General features: G+C 41.7%; 1 protein-coding gene across 1 annotated transcript in view; it reads right to left on the bottom strand.

The window, feature by feature from the left end:
- LOC139268496 (neural-cadherin) overlaps positions 1-20,994 on the bottom strand; it is a 306,309-nt gene that overhangs the window by 59,651 nt on the left and 225,664 nt on the right. Inside the window, exons 13-14 of the mRNA XM_070886774.1 lie at positions 10,066-10,315; positions 9,366-9,493 (exon numbers count right to left, since the gene is read on the bottom strand). Coding sequence (XP_070742875.1) covers positions 9,366-9,493; positions 10,066-10,315 — 378 coding nt within the window. The remainder of the gene's footprint in view (positions 1-9,365; positions 9,494-10,065; positions 10,316-20,994) is intronic.

Genomic DNA, 20,994 nt, shown 5'->3' with positions numbered 1-20,994 from the left:
AATTTGACGAATATGGTCTGTATTACTCTATAACAGAGAAATATATTATGGCAATATTCCAACAACCTCATTCTCTGAAATCTACCAAATTGATCTGATATCAATGTGCAGAATGTGTTCAGAAATGAGATGTAGCCAGACTGAGGCAACACATCATCCTTTTACCTCTAAATATGAAGCTTGAAACCAGTCTAAACTGATGGGATGAAAGTCATATCGTCTGTAAAGTCTACAGATATTACATTAAATGAATGTAAGGCATCTTAACCTAGGATTTAATGCATTCGAGTCCACCATACAAGGCTATTGAGAGATAGCAGGGAAGTGGGATTAGTTTTGGATTGTTCAAGCATAGTGCCAGCACAGACACGACGGGCCGAATGGACTCCTTCTATACTCCTTCGAACTAAATTTCTATAGTTCGAAGTGCAACTTGATGTTTGCCTCCGTACCCTCAATGTCATACCACCCTCTTCCCTGTCGTGTCGCTTTAGGATTTGTATGGCAAGGTGCTGACTGCACATTGAAAGTTGAAGCAAGGTTTTGGTTCAATTAAGTTTTACTGTAGGGATGCACAGATTGGTTTGGCTATCCATTTTTACAATACCCTTTTGTACAGTGACAAACCCAGTAGTACAAAGCACATCTAGTTAGAAGTTTTACAGAGCAGTGAACACACTCTTCTAGGTTCCTTTGTACTTTTAGGGTGTAGCCAAAACATTTGTTTAATAGTATTTGTAATCTTTGCAGCAGCTATCTGAACACTGCCTACAATAGAACACCATGACCCAACTAAGGTTGAGTATGTTTGTTTTCAGCATCGTGAAATCATTTGATTGGAACAACAATATTATGGATTTAAGGGTGTAAAGGAAAAAAAATCAGAGGGAACTTAATTAATCAAAGGGAACCTAATTAAATAAATTTAAAACTATAAGCAAGGCTGAAAGAAAAAAAGAAAGATACGTGCTACGGAACACAGGGAAAATGTTAAACTAGAACTCTCAGGAAGATAAATCACCTTATCACAGAAAAAAAAACAGACAGTTGGGAAAAATACACCCCAAGGCTAGGTCACATGGGGTGGTAGGAGATTACAGGAAACAAAGGATGATTGAGAACATCTCAGCTGGTTGAGGGCAGATTGGCCAGGAGGGGAAGAGTTCACAGGCATGAAAATGATGTAGCACATAACTAAATCAGATAAAGGGCGCACAGGGGAGGTAACAAAGCTTTCTGTCAATATAATTGTATTAACCAATGTAATCATATTAGGTAGGTGAAAATTTGTGACATGTCAGGGAAACCACAAATGGAAAATTTCCATGCGGAACTTCATGATTTTGTATATATTTTGACTGTATAAAGACAGTAACCCAATAATTGTTCAGAGAGAGCGGTAGGGGTGTACCCAGTGCCAGACTGGTGTGAGCCATTTCTCCCTTGATCGATTGAGTGAAAATAAACAACTCTTTTCTCCATATACAGACTTGTGTCGAGTGTTATATTTACATACGCCACAACAATTGACATTGCGAGCAGGGTACCTACGGGCGAAAGACAGACGGGTGTAATACAGAGCATCACGAATGAATATATTTAAACTACCACTCATAATCTGATGTAAGCTGTTACGAAATGTGTCAGTTGCCCGGGGTAGCTGAATCTGTGAAAAGTCTGTTATGGTGCAAAAGACTTGGGGGTAATTTAAATGTGTTGTACATCCATCACTATATAAGTCAAAGTGAGAAACCGGTAGTGGTTGTAAACTCTAGATTTGAGGACCAGATCAGGGAGGCAATCGGTATTGTTAGTCCAGCCAGATGGTAGAGGTATCCAAGGGCTTGGAGAAGGATAGGTTAAGCGAATGGGCTAAGGTTTGGCAGATGGAATACAATGTCGGAAAGTGTGAGGTCATCCACCTTGGGGAAAAAAAACAGTACAAGGGAATATTATTTGAATGGGGAGAAATTACAACATGCTGAGGTGCAGAGGGACCTGGGAGTCCTTATGCATGAATCCCAAAAAGTTAGTTTGCAGGTGCAGCAGGTAATCAGGAAGGCGAATGGAATGTTGGCCTTCATTGCGAGAGGGGTGGAGTACAAAAGCAGGGAGGTCCTGCTGCAACTGTACAGGGTATTGGTGAGGCCGCACCTGGAGTACTGCATGCAGTTTTGGTCACCTTACTTAAGGAAGGATATACTGGCTTTGGAGGGGGTACAGAGACGATTCACTCGGCTGATTCCGGAGATGAGGGGGTTACCTTATGATGATAGAGTGAGTAAACTGGGTCTTTACTCGTTGGAGTTCAGAAGGATGAAGGGTGATCTTATAGAAACATTTAAAATCATGAAAGGGATAGACAGGATAGAGGCAGAGAGGTTGTTTCCACTGGTAGGGGAGACTAGAACTAGGGGGCACAGCCTCAAAATATGGGGGAGCCTATTTAAAACCGAGTTGAGAAGGAATTTCTTCTCCCAGAGAGTTGTGAATCTGTGGAATTCTCTGCCCAAGGAAGCAGTTGAGGCTAGCTCATTGAATGTATTCAAGTCACAGATAGATAGATTTTTAACCAATAAGGGAATTAAGGGTTACGGGGAAGGGCGGGTAAGTGGAGCTGGGTCCACGGCCAGATCAGCCATGATCTTATTGAATGGCGGAGCAGGCTCGAGGGGCTAGATGACCTACTCCTGATCCTAATTCTTAATTTCTTATGTTCACAGAATCCAGTGAAGGGGTAGACGCCCAAACGTGAGATTATAAGGTATCGCTGGGATTGTAGACTCCAGGGAGAGACAATCAGTATCTAAGATTAGAGTTTAAAATGATAGGAAAATATCGGTGGAGCCGTAGACTCTGGGTTTAAGGGAAACCAAGCAGAGGGACAGGAGATATCTGATACAGTGAAACCAATTAATAATGACTATGTTAAGTGACAGGTGGGATCTCAAAATAGAGCCGGCCAAACAGAAATTACGGTGGGAGAAACAGAAAAATAAGAAAACAGCCAAAGCAGGATTAATGGTAATAAGTCAGTGCCTACAATTACGGAAGTTAAGAGTCGAAGTGAGTAGTTTGAGAATGACGCCCACTGGATGGTTGGGACAGAGACTGAAGAAGAAAAACAAGGGAACCAGGAAAAAAAAAGCTTTGTTGAATGAAAAGTTGGTGTGATTGTCTGTCTTTAACTGAAAGTGCTTGTGTGGAAGTTTTCTTGACTGTGGCATATTTGAGGTGGGAGTTAATTAATTTTTCATTTGTCTGAAAGCCTGTCTTTTAAAAGAAAAATGGTGTAGCTATGTGTTTGTTTTAGCCCACCCACTTTTTCAGACAGAGAGTTGAAAGTTTTTAACCTTTTGTCATGTTGTCCTAGATATGGGAAGTTTTAAGAAAGTGAACCTAGAATTGAATTACATTTTAAGTTAGAAACGCAGGTGTGGATTTATTTTGATTATGATTTACAGGGTGATAAAATGCACAAAGGATGGGTTTGTTTAACAAAAGATATATATATAAAAAAAGAGAAAATAGAACTGACACAGAAGCTTCAGCTCTTGTGCCGGGAAATTTGGACGTTCTAATTAGTAAAAAAGAATGCGTGGTCTCGTTTTTTTAAAAAAACACGTTCACTTACTTGTCAAAAGAAAACACATAATCATAGATTACATTGAGTTGAAAGACAATAAATTTAGTCGATGAATGTGATAAAGAAAGGAGAAGGGAGAGTGTAATGCCTTTAAAAAAAGCCTGTGTGGGTTTCTCGAGGTTACGGGCTTGGGGAAACTACGTCCTAGTTTTCCTTTGTGTAGAATCTTATTTTAAATGACGTGAAAGCTCCTAGCTCAGTAAAAGGGATTTAAATAAAAGATTGGCAGTACAGTATTTGAATTGGAATTTTGAGATATTTCAGGTGATTCTCCTTGATAAACATTTTGGTTGTATTGGAAAATCTTGGGTTTGGAAACCTTTTTAAAAGAAATAATAAAAGTTCACATCTGTGTAACTTTACCTCAACTACTACGTCAGAAGCTGAAGCTTAAAAAGATTTATGAGGTACTGTATCACAAAATATATCTTGAAGTTACAGAGCAAAAGATTTTCTACTTATGCTATTCCTAATTGGGTTGGAGTTTTTTTTTTAATGTTCAGCTACTAAAACAGAATTGAGGCATATATTATAAAACAAGTACTTTGCATTCTGTGATCTGTGAATCACTTAGACATAATAAGTTTAAACTATAAGCATAAATGAGAATTCCAATATTTAAAAAACAGTATTACCATATTTGACATTTTTAATTCAAAGATAAATACAAATACTACAAAAGGGGAGCAGCAATTAGGATGGGAGCAGTAAAGAGTTAATTTTGTTGTAAAGGTTTCAAGTACCACTGGTTAAGAAAAGGCACAACAAAATACTGAGATACATTTACATTGAGCCTCTTTAGAACTATTTTGGTGTTTGATATATTTTTTTTCTGTTGATCTGATAGAGATCTATTGAAAGAATGTTTTCATCAAAAGGACTCGCTAAATAAAATGTTACATGTGGATACTAACCAATGATGTCAACCTACAGTTCAAGTGTATGCAAATTTGTAAAATCTGATCTCTTTTTTAAAAAAAGAAATAAAACTAGAGTTTGGAAACATCTAAAAATGCCATTTTCTCTGATGAAAGACAGAAATGCCGTTTGGGGGAGACGAGATAAGATATGAAAGTAGCCTTGGAAATGATTTGCGAGAACTTGAATTGCGAGCACTTGTAAGTTAAGATAGTTTATAAACTATCACTTGTTTTTGAAATACAGGAAACCAGACAATCCTGGCCAGAATGAGGTTACGCACCACACCAAATCGAATGACAGGATTAATTCCCTATGAACTAATGACTGGATGAATAATGAAGTTACCCAAGGGGATAGTTACAGGAGGGGCAGAATTAGGACCATTGTGAGAGAGAATCAGGAAGTATGTGATGGAATTGAGTAAGCAGCTGAAAGAGATGCGGCAGGAAGTAAGAGATAGACAAAGGGACAAAGATAAGATAAAGGGACAAAACACCCGGCGGTAGTGCCGGAGGTTGGAGCGAAGGTATGGTTAGAGAATTTCCAGGAAAACCTGGATTCACCCCATGATGGAGCAGACCATATGAAGTATTAATCAGTGGTGACACGTGCGTGTATAAATATGAAAGGTGGGGGCCGATAGAAACATTGGTCCCAGCTGAAAGAATGTAAGAGTACGGCTGATGGTGGAACCTAAGATACTCCCAGTAATCTACTTCTTAAAATATGCCTTAGAATACAGGGAATGGAGAGCTGCATTGATCGATGGATTTTTCGGGGGACTATGATTAATATTTGCAATACTAGGGCTACTTACCATAATGAAATGGATCTGGGAAAGGTCACATGTGTGGAGAAACAGTGCAAATGATCCGGTAGAAGTAGAAATGGTAAGAATCTAACTAAAGACCTGGAATATCCAGGATATGTTTTATCAACAGAATGTATATAAACGTGATCACTACCATCTTTATGATTCTACAAAGACAAGCTATAAGGCTGCCCCTACGGGGCCCAGAAGCATATACCCACATCGGAGGGTACAACAACTATGTAAAGCAGCCCCTAGGGGGTGGCATCCGAGTGTTCGGGAGCATTTATCTTGAAGCCACAAGATGAGTGGGTAACAAGATGTTACCTGAATATTATAAATCAGGGGAATTAACCTTGAGAAAGCACGTAGTAGTTAAACCTGGAACAGAAGTAATAGTACATTGTCTGGACACAGAGAGGGAAATGGTCTTAGAGCCTTCCTTGTTAAAAGCAATAGAATGGGTCATATGTCAGGAAGAGAGAAAGTATTCAGGTCCAGCAGTGATGATTTATTGGCCAAAAACTAGAGTCACGACCCCAGGACCAACAACACTACAACCAATTACTTGCCCTTTCCTTACTGAAGGTCCGCCCGGTGGATTGGTGACGAGATCGGAGGGAATGTTGTTATTTGACAATGTGCAACATGAAATGTTACTTCTGATCATAAATTTAACAGACCTATACCTGCCAGAAAAGTTTATCCCCAAGACTAAAGCATTGTACACACGGTTGCTAGACACAATCCTGAGAAAAGCTAATGATGCATCAGGAGCAAGGGAGTATCACAAGCAGCTGAGACACAAAGGAGGAAGACAGAGGAGATCTATAGGGAATGACGTACTAACTGAAGTAAGTACAGGGACCTCTCTAGTAAATGCACTAGATATACAGACAATCCAAGCAGGGGTAAATAGTTTAAGGGGAATGATGGAGGTACTAATGAGGAAACAGGCCAGGATAGGGATAGAATCTTCAGAGTTAGGATCTAAAACATCCAAAATACTGCTAGAGGGTATATCCGTATTGGAAGGCCATGCATGAACAATTAACAATTAACAAATAAGCAGGAATGAGAGGACGATGCCGAGGACAGGAAAAGAGACACGTCATGCCTATGGGAGATGGATGATTGGTCAGGTGAGACACAATGGATCAGATACAAACTGGGAAAGTTCTAGATTGGATAAATAGCACCCAGTTGAAAGAAATGGCACAGCACAACGGGCCATTAGACGCCTGCACCCTGAAAGGAATGACTAGGGTGTATGCGGTTACCGGAGGATGTAAGGGGAAACAAACCCCTATGGTAGGGACAATACTACTGATCCCTGTAATAAACCAAGGCTCATACCCGTATCCTCAATATGAAGTTGAAAACATAGGGATAATACGAGGGGAAGAGTACATCTGCGATTACCCGATGGACCAGTATGCGATCAAAAAGAATGGAAAAATAAGGGGAATATCTTTTTCCAGGTGCCGGAGAGAAGGAAGCCTAACCATATGCCTTCACCCAGTGGAAGGCGGGAGCAAGGATAGCTGTGGGTTTGACAATTCTACGGAAGGATGTGTCATTGGAATAAGCCCTGCCCGAACCGAACCCACACATTACGCCTATCAAGGACGAGGAGAATGTTGCATGGTAACTAGCCTGGGAACTTGCGATTATGGAGGCTTGACTTGTAACATTACAATGCCTAACTTTTGCTTTACTTCCAGAGTATCAGTGGCAATGGGAAGAGCACACATGACACATATACATGCCAGGAAGACAATGACATTAAATATAAGTGATGAGATTAAGCAAAATATTGATGATTGCATGGAAGAGCAAGCACCACCAATTCCCCTGTTACTTGAAGATTTAACTGAGCTCAAAGGACCATTAAAAGTAACTTTAAAAGATATTATGAGCTAAAGGTTAAAGGCAAAGAACTAGACAGTGAAATAAAGGATAACCTGAAAAACCCGCCTTGGTACTTGAGATGAACTTGAAATACATCCATGGATAAGGATCCTTTCACTTACCCTAGTGGCAGTACAGATAGTAATAGCCTTGAGTTGGTTGGTGATGTTATGTAACAAGTGCAAAAGACAGAAGAGGTATACCTGAGCAAAGCTACAAGCTAGGGAACAGGTCAAATTATTGCAGAATGAATACCTGATATGATTTGCGGTTGCTCCCAATCTATCGCCTGATCACCGAGACCGGCGTGGAGCACACGAGAATCAGACAAGGTGAATTATTGATCATGGTAGGTACTTGGGGTACCATCTGACCAAATGGGGGATTGTAGAGGAAAAAAATTAATCAGAGGGAACTTAATTAATCAAAGGGAACCTAATTAAGTAAAGTTAAAACCATAAGTAAGGCTGAAAGAAAAAAAGAAAGATATGTGCTACGGAATACAGGGAAAATGTTAAACTAGAACTCTCAGGAAGATAAATCACCTTATCGCAGAAAAAAACAGGGAAAAATACACTCCAAAGCTAGGTCATATGGGGTGGTAAGAGATTACGGGAAACAGAGGATGATTGAGAACATCTCAGCTGGTTGAGGGCAGATCGGCCAGGAGGGGAAGAGTTCACAGGCATGAAAATGATGTAGCACATAACTAAATCAGATAAAGGGCGCACAGGGGAGGCAACAAAGCTTTCTGTCAGTGTAATTGTATTAACCAATGTAATCATAGTAGGTAGGCGAAAATTTTTGATGCGTCAGGGAAACAACAAATGGAAAGCTTCCTCGCGGAATTTCATGATTTTGTATGTATTTTGACTGTATAAAGACAGTAACCCAATGACTTGTTCAGAGAGAGCGGTAGGGGTGTATCCAGTGCGAGACTGATGTATGCCGTTTCTCCCTTGATCGGTCGAGTGAAAATAAACAACTCTTTTCTCCATATACAGACTTGTGTCGAGTGTTATATTTAAATACTCCACAACAAAGAGGTATTAAGTTGCACAATAGAATATGAAACAAATGTTGCATTTGTAAGGAACAAAGACTATTCAAAAATGTTGAAGACATGGATCTCTGGAAATCGGTAACATTTATCCTCAGTGTGCTAGTGATGCTGTTGGTATAGATGAGGACCTATAGCTCCTGAAACTTAAAATGTTCCATTTAGTAGTTGGAAATGAACCAGAATTTCCTATCATACAACTGATGCAATATTGGATATAGCTGCAGCTTCAGTCTTGACAACTTCAAGTCCCACTGCCATCCCATTGTAAATATTTAGTTGTGATTTTTGTATGTCATAAAGGAGGCTATAGAATTTAAAATTTCACAGAAAAACAAACTGAATTGGAAATGTGATCCCAAAACACCAAATTAAATACTGAAATCCAATATGATAAAACAGAATGCAATTTATTCAGTTGCCTTTAAGCATTGTCCTTGACCTTTATTGTGGGCTGTTTGTTAGTTGTACATTGTGTTATTAGGATGCTCGGGGCCAGTGATTCTTGATGTCCATGTCTTTTGTAGCCAGCAGCAACCCCAAAGTAAACTTGTCAGATTTGCTAAACCTGACCACTGGGAACACACATTTTGTACTAGGTCTTCCCAGTAGTTGCCCTTAGCGAATCTGAGGTTCCTGTAGGCTATGCGACATCCGCATGTCAGGAATTGCACCCTAGCATCCCACAAAGTGCAATATTAAAACAGCTTTAGGCAATGTGATCTCTACATGTCTAGTTGGCCAAAAAATAATCATTCCAGTGAGTCCCTCACTTTTTTCAGTTGCAGTGTATCCTTTTTTAAAAGCATCTAATGATATTTGAATCATTCAGCAAAAATGTCTACAATACTTGTTTTACCTATGTGACCTGAACTGTGCCTCTATACATGCAAGTCCATGAATATGAATCATGTGAGGAAACTGGTTATCCAACATGCTTCAAAAAATTACATGAATGAGCCCAATAGAAACAGAAATACTTGGAGAACTGCAGCATGCACAATGCAATTTCTGACCTTTCCATGCCGTCCTGAATCCAGATCAGTTGCTGATACCTGCACAACTGACATGCCAACTGCAGCACCTTCAGGGACCGTGGCCTCATATGTGGATGAGGTAAAGAAAGGAACATTGTCGTTCACATCTGAAAAATTAAATAACCAAAAAGATCAAAGGGTACTTCATCTTGTACCACAATAAAAGAAGGAACCTTGCACAGTTAAAGGGCCAACGTCATCATGAACATTCTGACAAAGGGTCATCAACCTGAAACATTAACTCTGTTTCTCTGTCCATAGATGCTGCCTGACCTGCTGAGTATTTCCAGCATTTTCTGTTTTTATTTTAGATTTCCAGCATCCACAGTATTTTGCTTTTGTCATCATTAACATTGTTTGTTGTATTTTAAAAAAGAACAGTTTGAAAAGATCATCCAGCACCGGCGCACAAAGAGCTTAAAAACAAATTTCAAACAAAAGTACAGAATGAGGAAAGAACATTTTTCCAATCAAGCCTGCTTCTCCCATAGGTCAAGTACAATATGCCATTTCGAAATCTCTATCCCACTTATTTCCAATAGTTTTTTCTCTACTTTCCTGGAAACTGGGAAAGCAATATTGAAGTACCTCAGCAATAGAGGGGGAACTTCTAAGAGGCCAAGAACATGGGCAGATGCACTGGAAAACAGCATCCAAATTTGGGATATTGCAAACATACCTGTTACGTTGACATAGATAGTGGTGAAGGAGGCTAATGGAACTGCAGCCACATTCTGAGCCCTGACTCTAAGTGTGAAAAACTTTGTTCCCTCAAAATCCAGTGGTTCTGCCACTAAAATTGAGGCAGATCCATCGGCACGATTGGGTTTCAGGTAGAATTGGACCGGCATGTTTGTTTCTGGAACCTGACCTTCTTCCAGGTTGTATGTAACTCTTGGATCCCCAAGAGGAGATGTTGCCTTGATAGTCTAAAATCACAAAAGGTAAAAACTCAACATTAAACCCACTATAATCACTAATCAGAACAGTCTGCAATTGAAAACAATAACATACCTCACTCTGAATAAAGTAAAATACATGCAACATCAACAGTGCTCCACCAAATGTGTTTTGGGGGCAGGGGTGGGCGGGGGGGCTGGTGGCAGGGTATTTTCTCGCCATCCTTCTTACAGATTCCCGTGGGGCCAAGCACACTTTCTCTGTTGAGTTGGAAAACAGGTAGCTTGCTCCTTGTGCCTTTCAATGATACTATGTAGCCAACTGCTGGGAAATGAACAAGAACAGTGTGCAGCTATTCATCTTCTAATATCCCTTCCCTCTGGGCAAAAGCCTGATCTCTGCCTGGATTGTACCTGATGCATACAGTTCACAAAGATCACAAACTCAATCCCTGTTCTGTGTTGAGTTAGCTGGGGCAGAGGCTAGTATACTATGATTGGACTGAACTCCCTTGAACTTGTGAAAGTTAACTTGGGTTGTTGCTCCTCATCGCTACCTAGTGACTCGTGCTGGAAAGTATGCATGTTCTGGCAGTATCAGGTGAGGACAGCAGCGGGCTTGGCTGTGGTGCCCTTGCTGGAGAATAGGCAACTATCACTCACTATCTAGGCTCCCAAATGGAGAACAACCAGTTGGTCAAGGTAACGGAGTGCGGCCTGTGGCTGGGAGACTGCATCCCAACGACAGTCAGTGCCTTCAGGGGAGGAGCGGAGAAAATTGAAAGGGAAAAACCTGCAATCTACAAGTTCAATATTCTTTTGAAAATTAAAATCATAGGCCTTTGATGGCATCCATGGAGCCCAGCTGCAACGGTTTTAATTATGTTCACAATGAAAAATTAGTCATTTCTAAAACATGAAAAATATGGGAAGGCTATCAGCATATTAAGCATATTAACAACTGCAGTCTAATTTTGCCTTGCGTTAATAAATAATCTCTCAAGCTGTTCATTGTTTCCTCACGTTCCTTTTCACTTTGGGGAGTTTCATGCTGCACTCTGACCTTTATATATGCCATGAATGATTCATTTAAAATGCAGCCATGATATCGTCTAATTAGATTCATGAAACACCCTAAGTACCTCATTAGTTTTAACAAGGAATATTTTAGATGTTTAAAAACTAATTTCAATGCAGATTAATGAGCCTGTGCTCCAATCACATAATTAGTAGATCATTAAGACAATACATTAATTGTAATTTTAAAATGCCGCTCAAATTGCTATTTAGTAAGACACACTTCATACAGGTGAATCCTCCAGGGGCATATTTATGAAAAGAAATAGAATCATACCTTCTGAGTTTTGTAAAGTATTCCATAATCTGATTGCCTGTAAATATGGGGGAGGAAGATTTTTCCACTACCCTATTTGAATATACAGATGTTTTGTACTTCAGTGTTCTGTGCCTCAGAGCCGAGGCATCCACATCCCCTGTAATTCCACAGGATTTCCGATTTCCCAAAGTACTGGGATATTAGGGATATACAGTCCTCACAAAAAATGGAGGAGAAAGATCTGAGTCATTCCCAGGTAACTTAAAGATGGTTGAAAACAAGTTGCCTGCTTACCTTCACAGCCACAACATAGTGCTTGGTCCATGAAGGGCAAGTGTAAATTGGGAGAAATAATAACCTAATGTGAGGGTGGAAAAAATAATTTTCAAATGTAGACCATAAAATAACCAGATTAACACCTCAATTAAAAAAGATGGTTATCCAAGTGTTCATATGATAATGGCCCAGATTTTGCGGTAAAAATAATGGTGAGGCTAACAGTGCTCACTGTTATTAAGGAGTATCTCGGACAGCAATTTTGGTGACCGTATGTGCGCAGTTAAAAGTGGAAATCAGAAAGTCCTGTCTGAGTTGCCCAGCTCCTCCAGACATTTTGCTATACCGGTATCTCATCCAGAGATTCACCACTGAAACAAATGGATCACGTGAAGTTGCAGTACTTACCCACCTGATACCCACTAAACTCGCCAGAAAAGGTTAAGGCTTGTCCATTCTAGTGTAAGTGGATTTCTAAGAGTGCGATAAGTCTTAATTACTGCCAAACAATCTCTGTGGCACTGAGTGTGGAGTCTCATTCCTTTACATTTTAATTATTGCTGGCGATTTAAAAAATAGAAAAAAAAATTTATTTTACCTTTTCTTTGTCTTTTTTATCTCGCTTAATCCCATCTTTCTTTCCCTCTCTTTATTTCACTTTCTGTACATGAGTCATTGCATTAAATATTCTAACTTACACTTCCTGGTTCAGACTCTGCACTGCTTATTAAGAATACTTCAATCGGATTGGTTAAGGAGATACATAGTTATAAGTCCTGTTTACACAGGTCCCAGATCCCTGTAGAGGGCACCACACTGAAATAGATTTTTAATTAGCAAAAGTTCCAGTGCAAAAGCCCAAAGTCTGTGGGCTAGTGTAAGTGTAATGAACAGCTGGTGCTGTTCATTCACCACTGACCGCAAAATCTGGGCCAATATCTGCTTGCAAGGTGAATTCTATAAACACATTATTCCAAATGAAAAAAGAAATTATCAAGGGTCAAAATTCCCAATAATTGAATTTATTCAATAAATGGAAGTAAACTCCTATAATCCTGTGAGAAATCATTGTGCACACAGCTAAATTCCACAGCTAAATATTTGGGCAAACAGCTCCCAAAGGGCTTTTGCACTGGAACTTTTGCTAATTAAAAATCTATTTCAGTGTGGTGCCCTCTACAGGGATCTGGGACCTGTGTAAACAGGACTTATAACTATGTATCTCCTTAACCAATCCGATTGAAGTATTCTTAATAAGCAGTGCAGAGTCTGAACCAGGAAGTGTAAGTTAGAATATTTAATGCAATGACTCATGTACAGAAAGTGAAATAAAGAGAGGGAAAGAAAGATGGGATTAAGCGAGATAAAAAAGACAAAGAAAAGGTAAAATAATTTTTTTTTTCTATTTTTTAAATCGCCAGCAATAATTAAAATGTAAAGGAATGAGACTCCACACTCAGTGCCACAGAGATTGTTTGGCAGTAATTAAGACAAGGGGGGTAATTTTGACTTTGTGTGATAATGCAATACGGAAATAAACTTCCATCGACATCAATGCAAATAAAAATCAGGAAAGATGTAAAATGGGCTGATGATTTCCTATCACCTGTTTTACACTATCGTACAAAGTAAAAAATAACCCCATGAAATATGGAAGAGAGAAAAAATGGAAAGCACATTAATGCAAATGGTTTTCCAATCAGCATTCCCACTTGGGATTTTTAAAAGCTTACGTTCTGGCACTTAAGTCAGGGCATGAACCTGCAGTTATTTCTCTTTTCTCTGCTCCTCTTTTCTTGTTTCAGGAAATGTGATAGCTTTTATATTCATGTAGTTTGATGATTGAAGTACTCATCTGCTTTTTATAGCTGCAAGGCGCTGCTAGAATTTGTATGTTAACATTTTTTATTGTCTTATTTCCCTACTGCTTTACATTATTTGATTGCAGGAATTTATTGTTCTTAATGCAGTTTATTTCAAAACTCAATAAAATGTTAATCAAGCTCTCCAAATAACTCAGTTAAAAGAATATTCAGCCAAAATCTCTACTCCTGGTTGCTATCAAATGTCTCTTCTGAAAACTGCACTTGTGCGAGGGTTGGATGAGGATAGGTTTTGGATTAGCTATGATGTTCCTTCATGGCCAAATAACATGCTGACAATCTTGGCTCACATGAAGAATGGTCAGTTGCAAGAGATATTGCAGGGTGCATGGTGACAACTGCAAAACAGGAGCGCAGCTGGTGCAGCACTTTCAAAAATGTGTACTTTTTTCTGTTCCTTTAGTTTCAAAGGCTGGTAACAATTTGCTTCATTGCAGACAACCCTACATGGGAAACCTGCTTTTGTAAATCACAGAATAGACAAAAGTCAAATCAGAAACATAGCCATAGATTGTCAGTTGTAATTCTGGAAATTAATTTCTGGGCAAAAGAAAATTCTTCAGAGTGTGTGATTTAAACTGAACAGCAATAAAAGGAAAACATTTAGGGGCTGAAACTGGTGGACATACCACCACATACCGCCTACGGACCACCGACATACTGCCCAAAAGCGCGAAATTGATCAAAAAATACCTACATACCGTCCACATATCGCCTGGCGGGAAATTCATCAGCGACATACCGCCAGGCAGTATGCATACCATCCGCCCCTGCACACCGCCGACATACCACCCAAAATTGCCAAATTGATCACTTACCATTGCCTGCCCTGCAGACTGCCTTGGAAAAGGTGGTTTTAAGTCGATCTTCAGTCGGCGTTTTGCATCTTTACCTGTGAATTATTTTTTATCTCTCACCCCCCAGTCTCTTCCCCCCGCCCCACAATGAACTCCCTCCAAGTAGCCATCTCCCTCCAAGTACAAAGATGGGAGGAAAAGCTATGTGGGAGGAGGACACAAAAAGTCTGCAATAGGACATAGACAGGCTAAGTGAGTGGGTAAAAATTTGGTAGATGGAGTATAATGTTAGAAAGTGTGAGGTCATGCACTTTGGCAGAAAAATCAAAGAGCAAGTTATTATTTAAATGGAGAAAGATTGCAAAGTGCTGCAGTACAGCAGGACCTGGGGGTACTTGTGCATGAAACACAAAAGGATAGTATGCAGGTACAGAAAGTGATCAGGAAGGCCAATGGAATCTTGGCCTTTATTGCAAAGGGGATGGAGTACAAAAGCAGGGAAGTCTTGCTACAGCTACATAAGGTATTGCTGAGGCCACACCTGGAATACTGTGTGCAGTTTTGGTTTCCATATTTACAAAAGGATATACTTGCTTTGGAGGCAGATCAGAGAAGGTTCACTAGGTTGATTCCGGGGATGAGGGGGTTGACTTATGAGGAAAGGTTGAGTAGGTTGGGCCTCTACTCATTGTGTCATGTATGTATGCTTGGGGTTACTAGCCACCAGGCGGCGCCACTGACGGAGGTCATTGCGCTGTACACACGTGTGTGCGGCCCAGGTATAAAAGGCAAGCCATCATGTAATGTAATCACTTTGGGCCCTAATAAAGCAGAGCCAGGTTTGTAACTGTGTTAGTTTACAGTATTCGAGTTATTACATACATAAAATTTGGCAACCAGGTAACTTAAGAACCTTCGCATGCAAAAATGAGCACAATTGGAATTCTGGAGAGATTCGTGGAGGGAGAGGACTGGGCAGATTTTATAGCTCGCCTGGACCAGTACTTCGTGGCCAACAAAATAGAGGAACCCACTAACACAGTTAGGCGCAGGGCAGTCGTCCTCACGGTTTGCAGTCCGAAAATCTATGGACTCATAAAAAATCTTCTCTCGCCTGCAAGCCCAACGGACAAGGACTATGAGGAATTGTGTGCTCTGGTACGTGACCATCTCAAACCAGAAGAAGGCATCATCATCTCACGATATTGATTCTACACGCACGTTCGTTCTGAGGGCCAGGATGTGTCTGAATTCGTTGCCCACCTAAGACATCTAGCTGGATCGTGCAAGTTCGAAAACGCGTTGGGAGACATGCTGCGGGACTTCTTTATAATCGGCATCAACCACGAGGTGATCCTACGTAAGCTACTGGCGGCGGAGACGCTGGATTTGAGCAAGGCCGTCATGATTGCCCAGGCATGCATGACGACGGACAAAAACTTAAAGCAGATATCATCGAAAAATCAGAACTCGGCAAGTACGGTAAACAAGATTGTATCGTCGTTTGGCAGAGCTGCATATGGCAGGGCCCACTCGACTGCGTATGCGAAACCTGTGGCTGCTAAATTCCGCCAACGGGAATGAATCTGGTTTCACCGTGTTGGCAATCATCGGTCTCATCAGTGTCAGTTTAAACAGTACATTTGTAAAGGCTGTTTGAGATGGGGGCATCGCCAGCGCATGTGTCTGCAACTGAGCAAGCGTGCTGCGACACACCACATGGAGGATGATGACCAGTGTAGCGCGGATCCGGATATGCAATTTGAGATACCAGAGGAGGAACTGTATGGACTGTATTCGTTCCTAACAAAGAGCCAACTGATAATGATTAATGTGAAACTTAATGGTGTGCCGGTACCGATGGAATTGAACACGGATGCGAGTCAATCAATAATGAGCCAGAGGACATTCGACAAGCTGTGGGATACTAAGGCTGTGAAGCCTAAGCTGAGCCCAGTCAATGTCAAGTTCCGTACATACACTAAAGAACTCATAACGGTGATTGGCAGTGCAGTAGTCAAGGTGTCGTATGATGGTGCGGTTCATGATTTACCGTTATGGATTGTTCCAGGCAATGGTCCAATGCTGTTCGGCAGGAACTGGTTATAAAAATCAAATAGAATTGGAACGATATCAAAGCGTTGTCATCGGAGGATGATACACCACGTGCTCAAGTGCTGAGCAAGTTCCCCTCGCTGTTTGAACCAGGCATTGGCAATTTCATGGGAGCCAAGGTGCAGATCCACGTGGACTCGGATGCAAGACCCGTCCATCATAAAGCTCGGGCAGTTCCATATATGATGAGGGAGAAGGTCGAAATCGAACTGAACAGACTCCAGCGTGAAGGGGTCATATCACCAGTCAAATTTAATGACTAGGCCAGCCCCATTGTTCCTGTGTTGAAGAGTGATGGCACTGTCAGGATTTGTGGAGACGACAAGGTTACGATTAACTGAGTTTTGAAACCCGTTACCGAAGGCTGATGACCTGTTTGCAACGCTAGCCGGGGGGAAGTCGTCCACTAAACTGGATCTGACGTCGGCCTACATGACACAGGAGCTGGTCGAGACGTCGAAGAAACTTGCGTGCATCAACACTCATAAAGGACTGTTTATCTACAACAGGTGTCCTTTCGGAATTTGCTCGGCTGCAGCCATATTTCAGAGGAACATGGAGAGTCTACTGAAGTCCGTCCCTAGTACTGTCGTGTTCCAAGGTGACATCCTGGTCACAGGTCGTGACACCGCCGAACATCTGAACAACCTGGCAGAGGTTCTGCATTATCTGGACAAAGTGGGACTCAGACTGAAATGTTTGAAGTGCGTCTTCATGGCACCGGAAGTATAATACCTGGGGAGGAAAATTGCTGCTGATGGCATGAGGCCTACGGACACGAAAACCAAGGCCATCAAAAATGCACCCAAACCTCAGAATGTGACGGAGCTGTGTTCGTTCCTTGGTCTACTCAATTACTTCAGTAATTCCTATCTAGATTGAGCACTTCATTAGAGCCACTGCACAATCTGCAAAAAGGCGACAACTGGGTTTGGGGTGCGTCTCAAGATAGAGTTTTTGAGAAAGCTACTAATCTGCTTTGCTCTAACAAGCTGCTGGTACATTATGATCTGTGTAAGTGTCTAGTATTGGCCTGTGATGCTTCGTCATATGGAGTTGGTTGCGTGCTCCAACAAACTAATGAGTCGGGTAAACTATAACCTATTGCGTATGCTTCTAAAAGTTTGTCAAAGGCGGAAAGAGCCTACAGCATGGTAGAAAAAGAAGTATTAGCCTGTGTGTATGGGGTTAAAAAGATGTATCAGTACCTGTTTGGTCTTCGGTTTGAACTGGAAACAGATTACAAGCCACTCATTTCATTGTTTTCGGAAAACAAAGGTATCAATACCAATGCATCGTCCCGCATCCAGAGGTGAGCGCTGACATTATCCGCCTTTGATTATTTCATTCGCCATAGACCTGGCACTGAGAATTGTGCCGATGCACTGAGCCGTCTGCCGTTGCTCACACCGGAGGTGGAGACGCCACAACCTGCAGACCTACTGTTAATTATGGATGCTTTTGAAAGTGAAGGAACCCCTGTCACGGCTCAACAAGTTAAGGCCTGGATCAGCCAGGACCCAATATTATCGGTTGTGAAACGTTGTGTCCTTGGTGGTGATTGGTTTGCTACCCAAGCAAATGGGTGATGAGACCAAACCTTACAATCATTGCAAAGACAAACTATCCATTCAGTCAGATTGTTTACTGTGGGGTAATCGTTTTGTTATGCCAAAGAAAGGCAGAGAGAAATTTGTACATGATCTACATAGCACTCATCCGGTATTGTCATGATGAAAGCCATTGCCAGGTCTCATGTATGGTGGCCTGGAATTGACTCTGATCTGGAATCATGTATGCATCAGTGCAACACTTGCATGCAGCTAAGTAAAGCTCCAGCGGAATCGCCGCTGAGTCTATGGTCGTGGCCATCGAAACCATGGTCCAGGATCCACATCGACTTTGTAGGTCCCTTCCTGGGAAAGATGTTTCTAGTTGTGGTGGATGCATATTCCAAGTGGATAGAGTGTATAATCATGTCATCCAGTACATCCACAGCTACCATTGAGAGCCTTTATGTCATGTTTGCCACTCATGGTCTGCCCGACATCGTTATAAGCGACAACGGATCTTGCTTCACTAGTCTGGATTTTCAAGAGTTCATGAAGCTCAATGGTATCAAACATGTGAGGTCAGCACCACTCAAACTTGCATCTAATGGTCAAGCAGAGCGTGCTGTCCAAACCATCAAGCAGAGTATGAAACGTGTAACTCAAGGTTCACTGCAGACATGCTTAGTTACAGAACAAGACCCCACACGCTTACCGGGGTCCCCCCTGCTGAACTATTGATGAAGAGAGGTCTCAAGACCAAGCTATCTCTTATCCAGCCTGACTTGAATGATCATGTTGAATACAGACGTCAAAGTCAGCAGTGGTATCATGATCACGCTGCTGTGTCACGCGACATTTCTGTTAACAATCCTGCGTATGTACTAAATTATGGTCAAGGTCCAAGTGGTTCGCCGGTACTGTTACGGCCAAGGAGGGTAACAGAGTGTTTATCGTCAAGCTCAAGGATGGGCAAACATGCAGGAAACATGTTGATCAGATAAAGCTGCGGCACACAGATGAACCGGAACAGTCTGAGGAAGACACAATCAGTGACCAACCAACCTACCCTCAGTCATCAGAGGGCTCCGCTGTCATCACTGAATCTGGACTTTCAATCCCTGACATGGTCATTGCCACTCCCATCAGATCGGCTACCCAGCCCCCAGTCCTAACAGACTCAGAACGCTCGCCCAAAGCTGGAGTTGAACTGAGACGATCAACTCAGGAGCGGAAAGCCCCGGACAGTCTCAATTTGTAAAAAGACTATTACTAATATCTTAAAGAGGGATATTGTCATGTATATATGCTTGGGGTTACTAGCCACCAGGTGGCGCCACTGTCAGAGGTTATTGGGCTGAAGCACGCGTAGGCGGCCCAGGTATAAAAGGCAAGCCATCTATAATGTAATCACTTTGGGCCCTAATAAAGCAGAGCCAGGTTTGTACCTGTGTTAGTTTACAGTATTCAATCTATCGAGATATTACATACATAACACATTGGAATTCAGAAGAATGAGGTGATCTTATCGAAACGTATAAGATTATGAGGGGGCTTGACAAGGTGGATGCAGAGAGGATGTTTCCACTGATAGGGGAGACTAGAACTTGAGGGCATGATCTTTGAATAAGGGGCCGCCCATTTAAAACTGAGATGAGGAGAAATTTCTTCTCTGAGGGTTGTAAATCTGTGGAATTCGCTGCCTCAGAGAGCTGTGGAAGCTGGGACATTGAATGAATTTAAGACAGAAATAGACAGTTTCTTAAACGATAACAAGATAATGGGTTATGGGGAGAGGGCAGGGAAGTGGAGCTGAGTCCATGATCAGAGATCAGCCATGATCGTATTGAATGGCGGAGCAGGCTCGAGGGGCCGTATAGCCTGCACTTGTTTCTATTTCTTATGTTCTTATATTCTTATTAAGTAGCGATCTCCCTTCAAGTAGTCATCTCCCCCCACAGCAGCGATCCCCTCCACCCCCCACATACCTGCACAGCGCTCTCAGGTTGGCAGTCTCTGTTGATTTTGGTTGGTGCCTCTCGGGGCAGGGGGGTACAGAGCTTTGCAGCAGCATGTGCCTGCGCACAACTCAAGACCCGAAGATTCCTGAGTGAAAAGGACTCACCGCCTGTACACCGTCGGCTGCACTCCGCTCCGCCTGCTGCACTCCGCTCGGCATACCGCCGAGAAAAAAGTGACGAAAATCGCGCACACTTCGCCCAGCGGTACCCGGCGCTATGAAACGACATACCACCGGCATACCGCCGAGAAAGGGGCGGACCATTGGTTTTCACCAATTTCGGCCCCTTAATCAGAAAGGTTTGCTGGAGCACCAAAAAGTACAGATTGAGGTTTGCACTTCAAATTTCTAAGTTAAGAATAGTTTGATCTTTTGTCAAAATGTCTAACTTCAGGTTGCAACATAGTAGTAATCTGAAATGAGAAACTTGCTTTCCAATTTCAGCTCCAATCTCACAGAACATTCAAGATTTAGAAGATTTTAGAAGATTTTTTGAGCAACCTGGGTGGAGACCCAAGATCCATAGTGCAGGATGCCACCAAGGGTTGAACAGAATGGGAGAGAAGACGGGGTAAACTATGTCGTGCTGAGGTGTAGCCAAACTTGGGTTTTAAATGTCTGAAATTTATAGGAGGAAGGATAGAAAAGGAGGCAGAGTTCCACAGTTTTGAGGTCCAGAGAAAGTATAAGTTAAGGTAGACAGTGTAATGAATCTTGATTTTAACAATACAG

This window comes from Pristiophorus japonicus, chromosome 1 (genome assembly GCF_044704955.1).
Source record: "Pristiophorus japonicus isolate sPriJap1 chromosome 1, sPriJap1.hap1, whole genome shotgun sequence".
NCBI lineage: Eukaryota > Metazoa > Chordata > Chondrichthyes > Pristiophoridae > Pristiophorus > Pristiophorus japonicus.
Note: the sequence above shows the minus strand (reverse complement) of the source record. Positions and strands in the feature narration are given on the sequence as shown.